At 34.1% G+C, this 18,511-nt stretch overlaps 1 protein-coding gene across 1 annotated transcript in view; it reads left to right on the forward strand.

Annotated features, from left to right (window-relative positions):
• Positions 1-18,511, forward strand: part of DPP10 (dipeptidyl peptidase like 10) — a 715,542-nt gene that overhangs the window by 168,905 nt on the left and 528,126 nt on the right. Inside the window, exon 2 of the mRNA XM_054574986.1 lies at positions 3,862-3,976. Within this exon, the coding sequence (XP_054430961.1) occupies positions 3,862-3,976 (115 nt within the window). The remainder of the gene's footprint in view (positions 1-3,861; positions 3,977-18,511) is intronic.

The following is an 18,511-nucleotide window of genomic DNA, read 5'->3' on the forward strand; positions in this document are numbered from 1 at the left end:
TCCATTCACTGGAGGACTGACTTTCAAAAGCACCTCTGTATGGGGAATATGAGATATTTGTCCTTGTACTTTCAAACCTCTTTTGGGAGTCTAATATCCCAGCATTGGCTCTGTTCTGCTTCTAAAGCATCCAGATGACCATGTTGCAAGCATTCAGTGTTTCATTTCTCAGGCTGTTGCATAGCACCTTAGCTGTTCTGTGACCCTGGACTGGGCAGCCGATTGCTTTCAGGTGTTGGCTGGTAGGAAGTCATTGAAACACAAAGCGAGTTGGGACTGTGTCCTGCAGCATTGAAAATTAATACGCAGGAGATTGTTGAAGGAGAAGGTTACTTCAAGAATGGCAACTCTGTTTTGGAATCCAGGCATCAGATAATTGAGGCCACAATAATTGCAATCAAACTAATCTCTAGCAAGTAGCTAAATTTTAAAACTTTAATAGTAATATGTACTTAGTGGGCAGTGTGTTTCTATACCCTTTCAGGACTCTGTTTATGCCATTTAATTGGGTTGTCATTTTCTGAGCACCTATCAAGAGAATCAGAGATTGTTAAACATGTCAAATGATCAAAAATTGTCTAAGATGCTATTCTCACTTTTAGGAGATAATAACTTGAACAGGGATATGGGGAGTCTTTATACATGGCTCTAATCATTACTATCACTATTACTACCACTGTTGTCATAGTTGTCATCATCATAACTGCTATCATTCATTCATTCATTACTTCATTCATTTTGCATTATCTATTGTATATCCAGTATGTGCCAAACACTGTTCAAAATGCGAAGGATATAGCAGAGAGCAAGACGAACTAGGTCACTTCTGTAGAGCTGAGGCAGATAAAATGAACACTTAAACAGCTTAATATATATTACATATATATATATGATTAAATATTTGACATTTGATATACCCTAAAATGATAGCTTTATGAAGAAAATTTTAGCTGAGTGAGGGAAATAGTAGGGGATATGGCATATTGTTTTAGAGAAGATGGTTGGGTTAGGCTTCCTGAGGAAGGAGCGTTTGAGATGAGACTTGAATAATAAGTAAAAGTGTGCAGAGGGAGAACATCCCATGCAGCACACTTACTGTGAACTTTCTTATTGTACACTTGAGTTTTGTTTAAATAATTTGTTCTAATTATTGCAAGATTTTAAAATAACTGTCATTATTATTATAGTTCACACTTGAAAAAAACCTGAAGCTGGGGAAATTTACAAGAATGTTTGCTTTCTCATCTCTCAGATACAACCTATTGATACAACGTATTCTAGACATTTTTTTTTCCAGTGGAAGGAATAATGTCTACATATTCCTGAAATGGGTTTTGTAGACACCGTGGACATTGGTGAGTCATTTCAGAGGAGCCACATACTCTCACGTGTACCTTTTAAGAAGAAAACATTATCATTGAAGTGTTTCATTATTTTAAAAATAGTATGTTTTCTCAGTTTGCTGTGACTAGGGACACAAATTTATTTGAAAGCATTAAAGAATTCAGAAAGCTTTTATATAATTATTGATTATTGACAAAAAAGTATTAAAGTACAACCATTATTATGTTGGGTTGCAAATCATTCCTTGATTCATTGATTTATTGGTTGATTCATGATATTATCCTAGAAATATTTACTTTTAGAACAGCATAATATAGTGGTTAAGAATATGTCTTCTGAAGCCCAACTTTATGGACTAGGCCCTGAGATCTCCACTTATTAACAGTGAGTGGATTTATTTTAAAATATCTCTCTGAATCCCATTTTTCTCATCTGTAAATCTGGCAAAATAATAGTAATGTCACCTTCTCTTTATAAGGATTATAGGAGATTATAAACATAAAGTACCCAGTACAATAAATACACATAGTAAGATATTTAAGCTATTATTTCTGTCTCAGACAATGTCTGTTGGACAGCACGTGGTGATTATATCATACTGAAAAAGCAAAACACACAATCTGAGGTCATTTCTCTAACAGTTTGCATTAAATTTAAGTGACAATAAATCGAGTCAGAGTTAGTTTATTTAAATTTTTATTTACTCTTAATTATTTTACTGGACTGAGAAATCAGTTACCCTTTCTTAATCTTTTTCTTACACTGAGAAGCAATATTACTCTGCTCACCTCCCTTTCAGCCAACAAATGCAAATGTGTTTAAGGTTTGTGGTCCAGGCATCCACTTCCTATTTGCTGCCCCTTCTTTTATTCTCTCTTAGTTCTTGAGATGTGTGTTTCAGAACTTTCTGACCATCCTAGGCTTTGATTTACAGCATTGATCTCTCTACTCTATCACTCTGTCACTCAGACCCCTGAGGAGTCTTGAAGCAGAGCCTTTATATAGAGAATTAACTTCACACCATACCTAGAAAACTGCACTAACATTGAATTCCAGAAAATGATTGGTTTATGGTCTTAATCCAACTATTTCTTGTCTTGATGTTGTTACTCTAACACTGATAATCTGAGGACCTACTGTCTTGACTTATGTGGAAAATATGAATTGAAATTTTAAGCAAAATGCAAGGGGAATACAGGTGTTGAATTACAAGCATTTAGAAACATGAAAAAGAGGTGTGGAGTGAGTCACTTAAAAAAGTGGAATTGCCTTCTGCTGAATTTGGGTCATCAGCCTGGAAGAAAAATTGAAAATAGTTGATCTCAGATGGAGTAAAACAAACAAGAACAAAATTCCTCCTACTCGTGGTTTCTTCTTGCATTTACTTAGAGCCTAGTTCAAATCCAAAGTGTTTATACCAGAAGTGAATGCCAGCTTCACTATATGAAAATTGGCTTCAATGCTTTTTAGTCTGAGAGTCACAGGAACTCATTTATAGTTTATTAACTGCTTTCTATGCTGATTATCTTTGTTTAAATTGATGCTTCTCTGTGGCTTCTTGGGTGATTTATGCACACAGTGAACATTATCTTTTGTTTATTTGTCCCCAAATCACTTAAATATTTCTGAATAAAGAAGGTTCTATTGGGGAAGGAGGGAAAGAGGTTGGGAGATGGGGTAGGAAGAAACAGGAAGCCCCCTGTTTTATAAACTTTTTTTGCAAAGAAAATCTGGCATTCATTTCAAACCAGTGTGGTGTGTACTGTGCTATGGTGAATTATGTTTGCACATTTCTAGTCAAGAAAGTAGAACACAGATCATCTGAAAATGAAGAACTTTACTCTGTGCACTGTGAGAGATGCTCAAGTTTATCCTTCCCTATCAATCTTACCTCCTTGACAATATCATGTATGCTGCCCAGGGAGAGGATGCTGTTAAACATTGATATAGAAGCACTCGTTTAATTTAGTTACTACACCCTGTTGATTTTTATGAGTGGTGGGGGAACTGTTTAAAAAGGACCTGTTGTGTGGCAACTGCACACTGCTCTGCAGTGAGCATGATTTTGAATGATTTCTCCATCTCTCATCTCTTTTCCCCCCATCCAGTTAGAACTGTAGTCTGTCGTGCTTTGGGAATATTTGTATTTAAGTCTTTATTATAAGTTCTATTGTTGCAAGAAAAAGATGTAAATGGACATACTTTATTTCCATAATTATTTTTCAGAGTATTCTGGCTGTCATCCTAGTGTTTATAGTCAGTGCATTTAAAATCCCCTATGTTTTGGACAATAGGCATACAGCTCTCCTGGTTTATCACTTAGAGAAATAAGATTGCCCCCAAAAGATAACCATTTATAATATATGCATCTTTGCATAATTAAATGAGGTACCAAAGAGGAAAAGGATTCTAATCAGCATTCAAACTGTGATTGTGCCATGCACGGAATCATTTCTTTATGAATACATTTCTCTTGGAGCATTTATAATTATGAAACTTTTTTTTCTATCTTGGTAGGAACTGGGAAGTAACAGCCCTCCACAGAGAAACTGGAAGGGAATTGCTATTGCCCTGCTGGTGATTTTAGTTGTATGCTCACTCATCACTATGTCAGTCATCCTCTTAACCCCAGGTAATTGGTCTTTATTCCTCTCTTATGATGGTATTGTGGATGATAATTTCACATTCAAACGCCTTAAGAGGGTAGCCATATGTGGTATCTCAGGGTGCATTAGCGTTGGTTGGAATAAAAAATGTATAACCAAACATTTTGCAAATGACACAGTAATTTTGTTTAAATACCATGCAAGATATTTTGGGGAAGCTGAAATGTACAGTGAGAATGTCAAGGCGATCTTTGGTCTCCATTGCTACTTAGAGATTTATCTTTGCTAGTTTAATAAATTCAGGGTACATTTGACTTTTCTTGTGGGTTGAAGATGAGAGAGTGGGGTCTGAAGGTTCCCATGTGTAGTTGATAGACCAACTGTAGTGACAATGGTAAGGCAGGCTTTGAGGGACAAAGAGGATTAGATCAAAAGAGAAGGAGCTAAGCACTAAATGCTTTTTTCCTTCTTTTCTTTTCTCTCCCTATACTTTTTACATTCTAAGTTTCTCTCTCTCTAAAGAACCTCTCCAAATTGCCCGTGTAATAAGCTTTGGGCTATGTTTTTTAGTTTGCAATGTTTAACATAAATACTCAAATTTTCAGTAGGCCTAATTCTTCTTCGGAGATTCTTTCAGTACACGGAATTTGCACTACTCTTTACTAGGTGTTCATATGCCAGGCAGGGAAAGTCTGCTCCCTTTTTAAAACTCCCCCAAATGTCTTCTAGGAACAAATACATTTGGCATGCTGCTACACCCACCCACTAGCTTCCATGGAGACTGGACACCCATATACAACTCAGAATTAAAAAACATAGTCATTTCTGGGACAAGATTGAGCTAGTTCAAAACTCAACTGGTATTATGAAGTTGTAGCCTGTTGTTGAATGTGTTTCTGTTCTGTTATATTATGGCTGTATTGTATAGTTCCTGCTCTAGCTTCGTTATTCTAGAGTTCATTAACTATGTTTCCTTAACTACAAAATATGATTAACAGTAGATCTACTTCAGAGTAATTTAGTCAGCTAATTTTGATGGCTAATTATACAAAAGGCAATATCAGTTGTTTCAATGTGGTACTTCGTGAAATATGCCATCTTTGTCAAAAATACAGACGTGAATTGTGTAACTCCTCAAAAATATAGTTTGTGGTTGTTATTTAACATACGAAGAGATTGAGAAGTTAAGAGCCAGGATGGAGCAAAGGGGAAGAAAAATAATTTAAAAAGAGAAAGGAAAAATTTCTTGGTAGGAGCTGGCACATCCAGCATTGTCTTTCGGAACTCTGTTGTAATTGCCTCATTTGTACATCCACAGTTACAGTACAATTGAGCAATGTGATGGATCTAAGTTCCTTCAGAGTGCCAAGAATTTTTGTTATTGGAAGATGAGCTTATGTTCAGAATAGTGTTTCACTTAAACCTAGAATTTTGACATAATTACTAAAAAATGAATGGCTCAGACTTACTGCCTTCTATAGGTAGACGGTGAGCCAGATGGAGGAAATTGGCACCAGGATGCCTGTGTGTTTCTCTTAAGCTTCCTTCCATCCTGATTCCAGAATTTTTTCCTGGTGATTCTTTCTCAAGATTTTCTTGTTACTCCCTGCAGCCATACTGATACTTTGGGGTCCTTGAGTGTTTGTATTACAAAGAACTTAAAGAGTTGGCCATTCACAAAATTAAACTTCCTCTACTGAGCCCTTTTAAGGGTGCCCCAATAAAAAACACAGTATAGTTACACTCATTTTGTCATACACTTATTCATTTATTAAAGTAAGGACTTTGGGCAAGACACACACCTTCGTCTGAAGTCTGGCTCTATGATTTACTAGTTTTGGGAACTTGCCAGTTATGTGGCCTTGTCTTTTACTTCACTCATCTGTATTATGGGTATAATATATATTGCCAATTTTATAGTGTTATTATGAGAGATACATATGATAATGTACTTTAAGTGTTTAGTAAAGTGTCCAGTACTGCTGCTGCTTTCCTCTTATGACTGCTATTCAGAATTTATTGACCACTAGATACAATGCCAAGCACTGTGTTTCATGAGAGAGATTTCCAAATAAAAATATAACATCTCTCAGGAATATAGATCTTCTGTGATTTCCATGTTACATTGTGACACGTAGAAATCTGGAGTCAGTCTTTCAATGGTCTTTTTGCTCATTCATGTATTCCTTAATCAGAGACAATAATGGAGTTCTTACAACTTTCTAGGTGTTATGGTAATTGGCTGGTATCCTCTTGCATTTTATCTATGACCTTCAATCCTCTTCTTTCTCAACTACACAAACTCACAACAACCAATGCATCTCCAACCTAAGGACTTGATTTCATATTAGATTAATCATATAAATAGAAGTGGGAAGAGTTACAGTTTAATAAGTGCATTTCACGTACCACATCCAAATATCTTTAGGTTTCACTCTTAATTTTGGCAGGGATGTTATGATATGAAAAAAAGAAAAAGAAGTCAGTATGCTGGAGTGGAAAAGGTATTGTTACAGGAAGCAGACAATTTGTGTTCTATACTCTCTCTTTGTAAATTCAGTGCCCCTGGGGATCTGGAAAATTACAAAATTGAAGTGGGGTTGGTGTAATGATGGTGGTTAGAAATATGCTTGAGTTATGAACAAACATACATTGCCCCAGTTACATGGCCTTTACAAAAGGCTCAAACAAACATATCAGAGGGAAATATAAGGCCAGAAACCTAACAGTTTGTGACCCAACACTTGAGTCATAAGCCTGGAATCACTCTTAGAAGTTATCAAATTAGGAAGAAAAAAAAACTGAGTTTGTTTAACGTCTAGTTCTGCAGGCTAGAATGTGCATCAAGACCACTGCTGTACACTTTCGATTTAGCGTTTGTACCTGTGCTTGTCTTCGTTCAGACTCTGGTGCTCTGATTGCACCAAGCCTTCCTCTTTTTGCTCTCAGGCTTGAATTCCCTCCATTGTGCCAGAATAGATCCACAAGGGAAAACTAGCAGCTGGGGAGATAACATACCACATCTCCCCTCTCCCTTTTCATCTACCCTTTGCCCACCAATGTGTTCCCATGGCCCAGGAGGTGGAAACTTTCAACCAGGAAGGGGAATTCACATCAGGAGAGGAAATTTCTGATCCTGAGATTATTCAGCAAGGTAAAAAGATAACTAGACTATAGGCCAAAGTGCTGACTCTAGAACAATCCTTCCAATAAGGATGGAGGTCAGAAATCTGTACATGTTTTCTATCTATATGACCTTGGGCAAATCAGTTACTACACTTGGCCTCAACTTTTTTGTTGAAGAAAAGGGAGTCTTTGCTTTGCCAGAATGGGAAATGATCTCTTAAAGTTGATTACAGCTCTAATGTTGATGATCTAATATAGTAACAACAGCAATAGCAACAATAGTGGCTTGTTTGATAACAAATATAGCAACAAAATAAATCTGATGAGCTCTTTCATTCAACCTTTTCTTCCTTGAAAATATATTTAGATTTTTTTGTTGTTGTTGGGGTTGGTGGGGGAAGCATGTAAGAAGTTTCCTAGTCTGAGACATGATTTAGAAACTGTTTTGCTCAAAATAGCATCACATTTTGCAGGTAAGTGCTAAGGAATGCAAGCCTATAACCCGAAAAACACATGTTCATTGTAATTTTGGTTTGATTGCAAATTTTATTACAGAAGTAATTTGACACAGGTGTCTTAATTTGTCAGCAACTTCCCTGCCTTGTGAAGTCCTAATTATTTTTGAAGACTGGGTTACCCATTCAAGTGTTTCTTCAATAAGTATCTATTTCTGAAAGGAACACATTTTTCACTTCATTTTTTTTTCTGATTAAAAAACAGACATTTTTAGATGCATTGATCCCATTTTTTTGGTTTAATTTGAATTTTTTTAAAGAAAACAGAGTACCTGCATTTATTTTCATAACATATACCGATGAGGTCAAAAATTATACTCTACAAACATATGAGAGTACATTCATGCTTAAAGTTGTGGAAACCAATCTTATGTCTGTGGAATGATGCTCCGACCAACTGAGCCATAGCAACCAGGGCTGGAAACCAATCTTATGTAGCTATGCATTTACTTTTCAGTCTCATATTTATATTTAATATGTAGAATGAGAATGAACATGGTCAGGAAACAGTTTGTACACAATACAGCTACCTATTTGAGAAGAAAGATACTTCATTTATGAGTTACTAAGTATTTGGTAGAGGATCACAATCTTCAGGTTCATTGCCATGTTGAAATAGCCCCAGGTGACCTGTGCATATTCTATCAGTTCTTCAGCAACAGTGGCCTGCTGCCCTTTGATTGATGTGTGTAATCAATCAGTGTCAAAACAGGGTCATCGGGTTAATTTACTATCATGGCTGACTGAAAACAAAGTTGTAAAGCACTGAAATTATGTCTTCATCATTAGCTCTAGCTCTTGCTTCTTTAGGCAATTCCTCTTTCTTTTACTCTCTAAGTGAGCATGCTGGGTTGGTCTTTATGAGTCTATCAGAGTATAAAATAAGCAAAACTTTCATGTATAAGCCATGAGAACTCTACTTGATCACAGTTAAACAAGAATTGAATAAGGATCATTCAGTTCCACTATATAAATGTCTTTATTTTCACTTTTAGAAATACCTCTAATAGTGTTAATTTTGCACTAGGTTCAGAAGCCATTTTGGAGAAGGATTTGCACTGAGATTGCCACTGTGGTGTTGTTTAATTAAATCTTTATATGAGATAAGAATTTGATCCATTAAATTATGCTCAAAGAGTTCATTTGAGCAAAGATTTAGAACTAAGGAAGCATGGAGCTAGAGGAATTTAGGCAACACTATCCAGAAAAAATTAAACAAACAAAACAAAAACTAGAAGTTAACATTTAAGGATGTATGCCTTTTTTTGAAGAAATGCCAACTTGTCTATATTTTCCAAAGAGAGTGCAGAACTATCTCATGTATTCCTAATACACCCATCTAAAAAACAGTAGTTTTCTAGATAATAGAGTTAAGGCCTGAAACATTTGAATGACTTAGGTGGCTAGTTTGTGGAGAAAGTATGGCAGAGAAAGTGATTTAGTTGACTTTGATACCAGACTGACTGAAGTTCATGACCTCTCCTAAATGTGTACCTGCACATGTGAATCTGAAGTAAAGGATTCTCTCTTCATATTGTCTTAGATACCAGATTTTTACACAAGGCTTAAAAAAAGATTAATCTGTCGCCATTTGTAGAAAGAGATAATTTTTCCAGAAAGCGTTTGGTAAAGTAAAATACTTTATTGGACTGGTGACAGCTGATTTGTTATTGGTATGCAAAAACTCAAAATGAATTTATTCTGGTTACTATTATGTTCTACCAAAATAATAGCTCCTGGTTATAGTTACTTAAAATGTCATGTAATATTATATACAAGCAATCGCTTGGCAGCTGTAATTTAAAAGGTGTCATTTAAGCATCTGACCTGTGTTTTAAAATGTCAAAGCAACAATTAAACTATCCCATTATCCTTTTATAAAGGGGAAATGTTTTACAGATTGTGAGATTTGCATTACTCACTTGTAAACATCAACATCAACCAAGATGCAAATTGTTTATTTTGCTTTGTTAAATTAAAAAATGAGGCATGCTGTTTTGATAGACATAAGATAAATAGTCTCTGCTTGTTTTTCCAAGAACAGCACAGATGAACACATTTGAGTATGGTATTACCCAGATATAATTCATGCTGCCAAAGAAAAACAATGACAGATTCGAATAGTTTCCCCCAGATAACATGTATTGTTGTCACTTTTCTAATTTATCTCTGAATGAAAGATAATTTTCTCTGGCATTAATGAAGTAAGAGGATTTTTTTTTTGTCTTTGCTTTACAGTTACATTTCAGTTATTACTCAGATTTGAATTCCTTACTTATTCTCATTTTTGGTATTCTGTAATTGGATAAATAATAGATTTAGTTTATGTTATAAAATGTTTAGAGTGAGAAAAGAGTCTGTATTAATGAGTAACATTTATTGATTAACTACTTACCACATGCCAGACATTGTATCAATAGTGCATGGTTTGCATGCACCATTTTATTTATCCCCATACCAGGAAAATGAAATAGCTATTATGAACTCATTCATAATCTACATCATGCAGTCGAAACCAACAGTTATAGTACATTGCCTCTCACACAGCTGCAACATGGAGAAGCTGGGTCACTATCCCAGGCTCTGTGGCCTTAGCATGTGTCTTAACTTTTGAAATATAGGTTAAGATGCATGATTTCAACAAAGGAAAGTATGGGCAAGAAACATTTCAGAAAAACAAAGTGAAATGAGCTCTGATTCATTCTGCTTCTTGATTTTTTTTCTAAATGAGTGAATTAATTCTGTGTATTTCTTAAAGAGAATGCACAGCAGAGAAGGAATTAAGCTGGGGTAGACAAGAGATTAACAGGGAGGAAATGATAGGAGTGGGCAATTAAAAATTGTGCCTGAAAATTCTATATGAATTCTTATTCAAACTCTCATATTTTTGGTAGAGACAACAAATATCCATGATAAAATATAAGTACACATTTTTCCCTACACCAAATTGTATAAAAATTATTTGTCATTGTACAACTTTAATTATTTTGTCATATATCTATTTGCCCTGCTAATGTAAGTATTTACTTTAGAAATAGGAAAACCTTGCCTCCAATAATGGGGGACCAAGATAGTCTGATCTTTCAGAGGTAAATTTACTTAAAATAAAAATTACATCTTCATGGGGAAAATGTGTTTTTTAACACCTTTGCCCCTGTGTTTGTATGGGATATTTTAATATGCAGTTATTTGCCAGAGGTTTTAACATCCAGTTCTTTGGCTCTAAACTGTAACTTAGCAAACCCCATTCCAGAGTTTGTTTATAAGGTACAAGAAGAGACACTCTCTGTAAAACAAACAAAAAAAATTACCTTTAGTTAAACAACAATTTTAACTGAATAATATGCCACTTTCTGCCTTTGCAACCAAAAACTCAGGTGCGCTACCTGCCACAGTGAGAGCCAGGTTTGTGCGCTTGTGAGACAGGTTGGCGCAAAAGGAAAGAGGATTATTTAAGTGCCTCAAAGACCATCTCAAAACCATCTCTCCTTCTGCTCAAGCCTGTGGTTCTTCTAGGGATAGGTAGGAGAGGGTGTTTTTTCTACCCAATTATCTTACTAGCCTTTGGTGGCTGGAGTCCTGTCCATTTATCTTTCTAGCTTTTCACATGCTCAGGCCCTGTCCATTCATCTTTCTAACTTTTGGTGGGCTCCGTGCACGCACCTCCCCCTGCACCATCTTAGCCAACATGGGAGACTCTCTGGCACTTTGACTTCTATGATAACACCATTTTCCTGGAAAATTTTTAAAAATTGCTGGAAAAATTTAATATTTTGGTCTGTTCTTCCACAGTTCTTCTAAGACTAAGATTATCCTAGTGAGTTTGAAGTTCAAATGAGCAAACTAGAAAAACTGGATTCAGTGGAACTAGTCTTGGGAAACATCCCTACCACACTGAAAACTGTGCCTTATCTCTGCGCGTCATAATTTAGCTTTTGTTTGGGGTATAGAATATCTCTGATGCTAGACACACAGTTTACTTTGCATTTTCTGGGGCATCCTCTATAATTATATAATATTAGGAGGAAAAGTTCAATGGATTTGTATTTTTTATGGATTACAGTTCAGCACTTAGAAGTTCTAATTACTCAAATTAGAACATAGTTCTCATCATCATATTCATTATCTTTGTTCTCTGACTCAAAGCATGGCACTGATAACAATTTTATTTAATTTTATTAAAATGAAATTCACTTATCATGAAATTATCCATTTTAAAATTAATAATTCAGTCGCATTTAGTATATTTATTCTGTGTGCAACCACCACCTGTATTCAATCCAAAACATTTTCATCACCCCAAAGGAAGCCCATTAAGCGATTATTCCCAGGTTTCTCCTTCCCCTAGCTCTTGACAATTACCAATCCCCTCCCAGTCTGTACAAATGTACCTATTCTGAATATTTCCTATGGACAGGATTAAGTGATATGTGACATTTGGGTCTGACTTCTTTCACTTAGTATAATGTTTTAGAGGTTCACCCACATTGTCACATTTCAGTAATGTTTATATATTTAAGTGAAAGAGCCTTTACTTCCTTGGTTAAATTTATTCCTAATTATTTTATTCTTTTGAATGCTACTGTGAATAAAGTTAATTCCTAAATATCTTTTTTGATTGCTCATTACTGGTATTTGGGAATGCAGCAGATTTTTGGGTGCTGAGTGTATACATGGAACTGTGCTAAATTTACTTACTAGATATATCGTAGTAGGTTATTGTAGATTATTTGGGCTTTTCTATATAGAGAGGATAACACTTATCTGACTAAAAATAGTTTCAATTCTTTATTTCCAATTTGGCTACCTTTTATTTCTTTTTCTTGCTTAATTATTCTGGCTAGAATTTCTAGTAAAATATTGAATAGAAATGGTGAAAGTAGGCATCATGGTCTTTTTCATGATCACAAGAGGTAAGCTTGCAGTCTTTCATAAATGATTATCATCTTAACTGTATTTTTTTAAAATAAATGGTCTAAATCATGGTGAGGAAGTTTCCTTTTAATCCTAGTTTTTTGAATGTCTTATAAAAAAAGTAAGAGTGATGGATTTTCTCACATGTATTTTATCGATTGCAATGATCATGTGTTTTTCCTCTTTCTTCTATTGTATTGATACATTGGTTGACCTTATGTTTTTGAGCTATCCCTACACTCCTGTGGTAAAGTGCTCTTGTTAATGGTAGGGAATCCTTTTGATATCCTGAAAAATTTGGTGTGATAATTAAAAAAGATATTCAGAGATTCTCTGCTAGTGTTTCATTGAGGATTTTTGAGTCCATATACATGCAGATAAAACATTTCTCCTCATTTTTGTCTTTGTCTAGATTTGGATCAGGATAATTTTAAAAATAATAGAGTTTAATAAATATTCCCTCCTCTTCTTGTTTTCGGAAGAATTTGAGAAAGATTAGTGATAATTCTTTTTAAATATTTGGTAGAATTCATAAATGCAATCATCTGCTCCTGAATGTTGTTTTGGAAGGTTTTTTATTTTTAATGATCCAATGTCTTTACTTGTTATACATCTTTTCAGGTTTTCTATTTTTTCTATAGTCAGTTTGGTAGCTGTGGATTTCTCAAAATGTGCCCATTTTATTGGGTTATCTAATTTGTTGGGATACAGTTGTTCATAATCTTCTCTCAAAATCCATTGTATTTCTGTAAAACTTTTTCTAACACATCTAGTTTCATATCTGTTGTTTGCATCTTTTTTCATTTTTATCTTAGCAACAAGTTTGAGAATTTTGTTGACCTTTTTAAAGAACCTTTTTTATCTCTTGATTCTCTCTATTGTTTTCTATTCTGTTTCACTGATCATCACTCTGATCTTTATTATTTTCTTTCTTCTGCTACATATCACTTTGTTTGATTTTTTAATTTAATTTTTTATGCATAAGGTTAGGTTATTGATTTGAAATCTTTCTTTTTTAATGGAGATGTTTAAAGCTATAAATATCCCTTTGAGTAATGTCTTCACTGTGTCACATAAGTTTTGGTTGGCTGTGAATATTTAACATAGATTTACAATTATTTCTTTATGCCTTTGTCTTTTAAATCATATAGGAAATATAAAGGAGAGTTATGAACCAAATAGATAGTAACATTGGCTTTTATATTTACCCATGTAGTAATCCTTTCTAAAGTTCTTCATTTCTTCACATTGCTTTAAGTTACTGTTTAATGTTCTTTTATTTCATCCTTTGACATTCTTGGAGGACAGATACATTGTACTTGTGATAAACCCCCTCAACTTTGGTTTATCTGGGAAGATTTTAGTTACTCCCTCATTTGTGAAGGATAGTTTTGCCAGCTATAGAATTTTTCACTTTTCTTTTAACACTTTAAAATAAAAATGATGCTTCATTTCCTTCTGGCCTTATACTTTTGATAAGAAATCTGCTGTTAAACCTACTGAGAATTCCTGATATGGGTGAATTTGATTCTGTCTTCCTGCTTTCAAGATTGTATTTTGTCCTTAGATTTTGGCATTTTGATTATAATGTGTCTTAGTATGGCTGTCTCTGTGTTTATTCTTTTTGTATTTTTTTGGAGATTCTTGAACATAGAGATTCATGTCTTTTATCATATGTGGCATGTATTGAGTCATTATTTATACAAAATTTTGTTATGCCTCTTCTGTCTTTTTTTTCCTATTTGAATTTGTGTTACTCTTATGTTGATATCCTTGATGATATGCCATTTCTTCAAAGCTCTCTTTATTTTGTCTGCTTCATTATTTTTGTTTCTGTTCCTAGAACAGATAATTTAAATTGATCTGTCCATTGGTTATTTCTTCTGCCTGTTCAAATCCACTACTTAAATTCTCTAGTTAGGCTTTTATTTCCACTATTGTACATTTCAGCTTCAGAATATATGTGGGGGTAAAAAAAATAATTTTTATCTGTTTAATAATATTATCTATTTTTTTCAGATTCTACTTATTTTTTTTCTTTCTTTCTTTATTTATTTTTAAATACATTTGTCTCTGCCTCCCCACCACCACTTTCCCTTGCCCCCTCCCTCCTTCCCTCCCTCAGCTCTTCCCCTTGGGTTTTGTCCATGAGTTCTTGCTATATGTTCCTTGACGTTCCCCTTCCCTTTATTATCTATTTTTTTCATACATTCGTTTCATTTAGCTCTTTCTTTATGGTTTTCTTTAGCTGTTTGAGTATATTTAAGACAAAGAATTTCAAGTCTTTTTCTAATAACTAAATTGTCTGTGCTTCCTCAGGGTCAGTTCTGTTAATCTCTGGTGAACGGATCACACTTTTTGGATTCTTGGCATTTTCTTCATTTTTGGTGAAAACTATACATTTTGAATATTATTATATAATGTGGTAACCTTGAAAATTGGACTTTTCCTCCTCTTCAGAGTGTTTTTGTTGCTCGCTGTAGGCTATACCTGTTTTTGTTTTGTTTGTATAGTTGACTTTACTGAAGCATTTTGGAAAGTAAACATTCTTTATCCCATGTGGTCTCTAAAGTCTGTGTTCCTTTAGATTGTATTCTGCCGCTTTTTTCTAAACAGAGAACTCTTTCAATGCTAGAAGTCAAAAGTGGGGAAGGAAAAAGGCAAAGGAAAAACAAGAACAAATTGGAAACAAACACATTCATTTCAAATTAGTTCTGTGCTGAGATACTTAGTCAACACTTAACCAGGTCATTTATAATTCTGCCTTTCCCTTTGCTTCTTGCTTTTACTGAGCAGAGAGTTAAGCCTGAGGGTTCCCTCAGGTCTTTTATCAACATGCATCTTGCTCTGGACCTGCATGTGGCTTTCTAAATTCCCCAATATATATAAGGATTTTGAATGTCTAATTTCCCAAAGATTTTTTTCTCAGCTTTTCCTCTCAAGCTTTGTGTGCCTCATCCTATGCCATAACTCTATGTTTTTCCTCATAAGACATTTTTATTTGCCTTATAATTTTTTTGAATGACCATTACTTTTCTTTCCTGAGTGTTCTTATTCATGTGTAACAAAGACAAGTAACTTGTGTCAGTTCTTCAGACATCCCCCAGACAGTTTAGAGGATGCAAACACTATTCTTTGAAAATAATATATGCTCTGTTTCCTTCAGAAAGCAGGAACCAGGATCCCATAATCTAAATACAGGCTACTGACTTAAATCACCACTGTACCATGAAGGTTATTGGGGTAACAACAAATAAAAAGTTCTTAAAGCTTTTCCTACTGTTTTTAAGTTGCCTTGCTTTGATTCAGTGTTTGCTTAATTATTGTAAATTTTTGTCTGTTTTCTAGAGTTTTGAAAAAGTTTATTCTGAGAGTTTTAATTGACATTTTGATGTTTCTGTGTGGAGACAGTTACTTGTAGTTGCCTACTCTCCATTTTCACTGATAGCACTCTTATAGATTTTACTGACACATTTTACACATATATATCCTCTTCTATCTTTTGTAATCAAACTGAGTCCTTTATTGTATTTTAAGACATCAAGTATAGGGTTTATATCTTTACTGCTATCACAATTCCCTGTACTTGTTATACCATGCGTGATAGTTGCTATTAGTAAATATTGACCATTGAAAAATTATCCAATTATTTATTCTTGCATTAAAAATTAGAGACTGTCAGGGAAGTATTTTATGCAAGTTTTTAATGATGAACTTAATGTTAATGTAATAGAGTATGATCACTAAATATTATGATGTTACCAAACCAAAAAGAGAGCCTTCATCATTATAGGCCTAGAATAATATTTACTATAAACTTGGCTGTTTGAAAAGTTGATAAACAATACGATACATCAAAAAGTGCACATAGTAGAGCTTAATATGGGACACTCTAACAAATTATTGAAGTCCCAAAAATAATTTGAGGGACATTTGAATTATATCCATTAATATTTACTGGGTTAGAAATTTAAAAGAAAAATTTCTGAGACTTTTTCTAAAATGCTTCTTAATTCATTTAAAATGGCAAAAATAAAACAATCATATGTAAATATATATAACATATGACAAAAATTATATCTTCTAAAACAAAAAGAAGTTAATAAAAATAGCATACACTTACATCTTTGCACAACTGTTTAATGTCTGACTGAATGGAAGATATCAGCATTTTCGTATGTGTTCTTATGTTGATTGCTTCATAATGGATTGTTTTGGTTGAAGTAGTATATGAAAGAAGGCTTGCCTCAAAATATATGTAGTTAGAAATGTAAGATGTATTTTAATGTTTTTCAAATAATTATAGATATCCTTCCTTGATACTTCCTGAGAATCCAAGACAGTTGTTGGATTCTCCAAGGTTAGTTTTAATTTTGCATCTGAAACCATGTTAATAAAATATTAATACTCTGCTACATTAAAATCTAATGATTTCTCTTTTACTTTGACAGGATCTTTTACCTGTACATGACTCCTTAACCTCATGCATTGGTCATTGGGAAAGTATTGGTTCACTGAGTTATGCAGATCCTCCACATGCTGGTAGAGTTTATTATACAACATAAAAACAACAGCACCAAACAAAATTCACTTATGATACCATTAGAAAAGTTTAACTAGAAAAGTATCGGGAAGCAGTCAAATTCAAGATGAACATCAAGTTTCCTATTTCCTAAGTTCAGGTTTTTGCTTGATAGTTTGAATTTTATAATTTGTAACACATGCAGTAACTTGTATGTTTTGTAACAGGAAAGGATTATCCTATTCATTTTGACGAAAAACATTTGCCAAATACTTAAATCTAGTAATTGTAGTTTATTAGTCATTCCTTTCATTAAGTGTTGTCTTTCATGAAAAATAGAGTTAGTTCAGTTTATTACTCAAAAAACTGTCCCTATACATTTCCTTGAGATAACCATCATGTTGGTAAACAGTGGAAGTGTTGTCTGTTATTTTTTTGGCATACTTCAAATTTTACCACACACATATAAAAAAGATCTCAAGTATTGATATTTAATACAGTTAACAATTTTTAGAACTGTAGGACATTCTTAAGTGAGAACTGTTGTTCTATTACAGTTGTCCTGATTTTCTGCCTTTGCGGTCCCCGGCTCCACCCACCCTCCGGACCCCTCCGCCCGCCCCTGCCCTGTTGTCCCTGTCCATGAGCCCTTTATTCGTGTTCCTAAGGGGGAAAGAAGGGGAAGGGTCTAGTCAAGAAACTATACATATTTTTTTTAATTGAGTGTATATGGCAATAAGAATAGAATGACTATGGTATAGTTTGATGTACAAATGTTGACAGTAATGTCCTTGGAGTTTTATCTGCCATCGGTTTTTACTAACTAAGAGTGACAATTTTAACCCAGTGTAAAAAGGTAGTTTCATTAAAATTAATTATATTATTATTAAAAAAGTTTTGACTTCTCGGACCCACATTTACCATTTTTCCATGAACCACACTCTGCAAAATTCTGATGTAAACTAAAAAGGTATACTATAAAAATTTGCTTATGGTAATGTGGTTGAAACAAATAGTATACCTGGGGAAGCTACTTAAACATGGCTATGGGAGAGCTTAAAGGTTCAAAGTAGGGCCTTCCTGCTTATCATTCCTTTGTGTGTGTGTTATTGTATAATTTTCCTTTAATTCTCAGAAATATGAAAAACCTTTGTGTAAGTGCAATTCTTATATTTAGGTTTTCTACTCAAATTCAGGAGATTTGATTTGAGTAAAAGTCTAGAAAGAAGTTTGAGAATGATTAGCATTTTGAATAATTAAGGAACTTGAGTAATGAAGCCTATGAATATATTCTAAAGTTCTTGATTTATTTATTGAAGAAACGACAAGTTTGAGGTAGAATTTAATAAGGCTTCCAGAACCCAAAAATGTATTTTTTTTTGATGAGCACTTAAGGCCTCTTTTGAAAACAAGGGGAACTGAAACAGAAACTAGGGGATCTTGGAAACGGAAGCTGCTTTGTTACATTGAGTGTGTGTGCACTC

This window comes from Pteronotus mesoamericanus, unplaced genomic scaffold (assembly GCF_021234165.1).
Source record: "Pteronotus mesoamericanus isolate MK-2021 breed Mesoamerican mustached bat unplaced genomic scaffold, CSHL_Meso_final contig_27, whole genome shotgun sequence".
In the NCBI taxonomy this organism is placed as follows: Eukaryota; Metazoa; Chordata; class Mammalia; order Chiroptera; family Mormoopidae; genus Pteronotus; species Pteronotus mesoamericanus.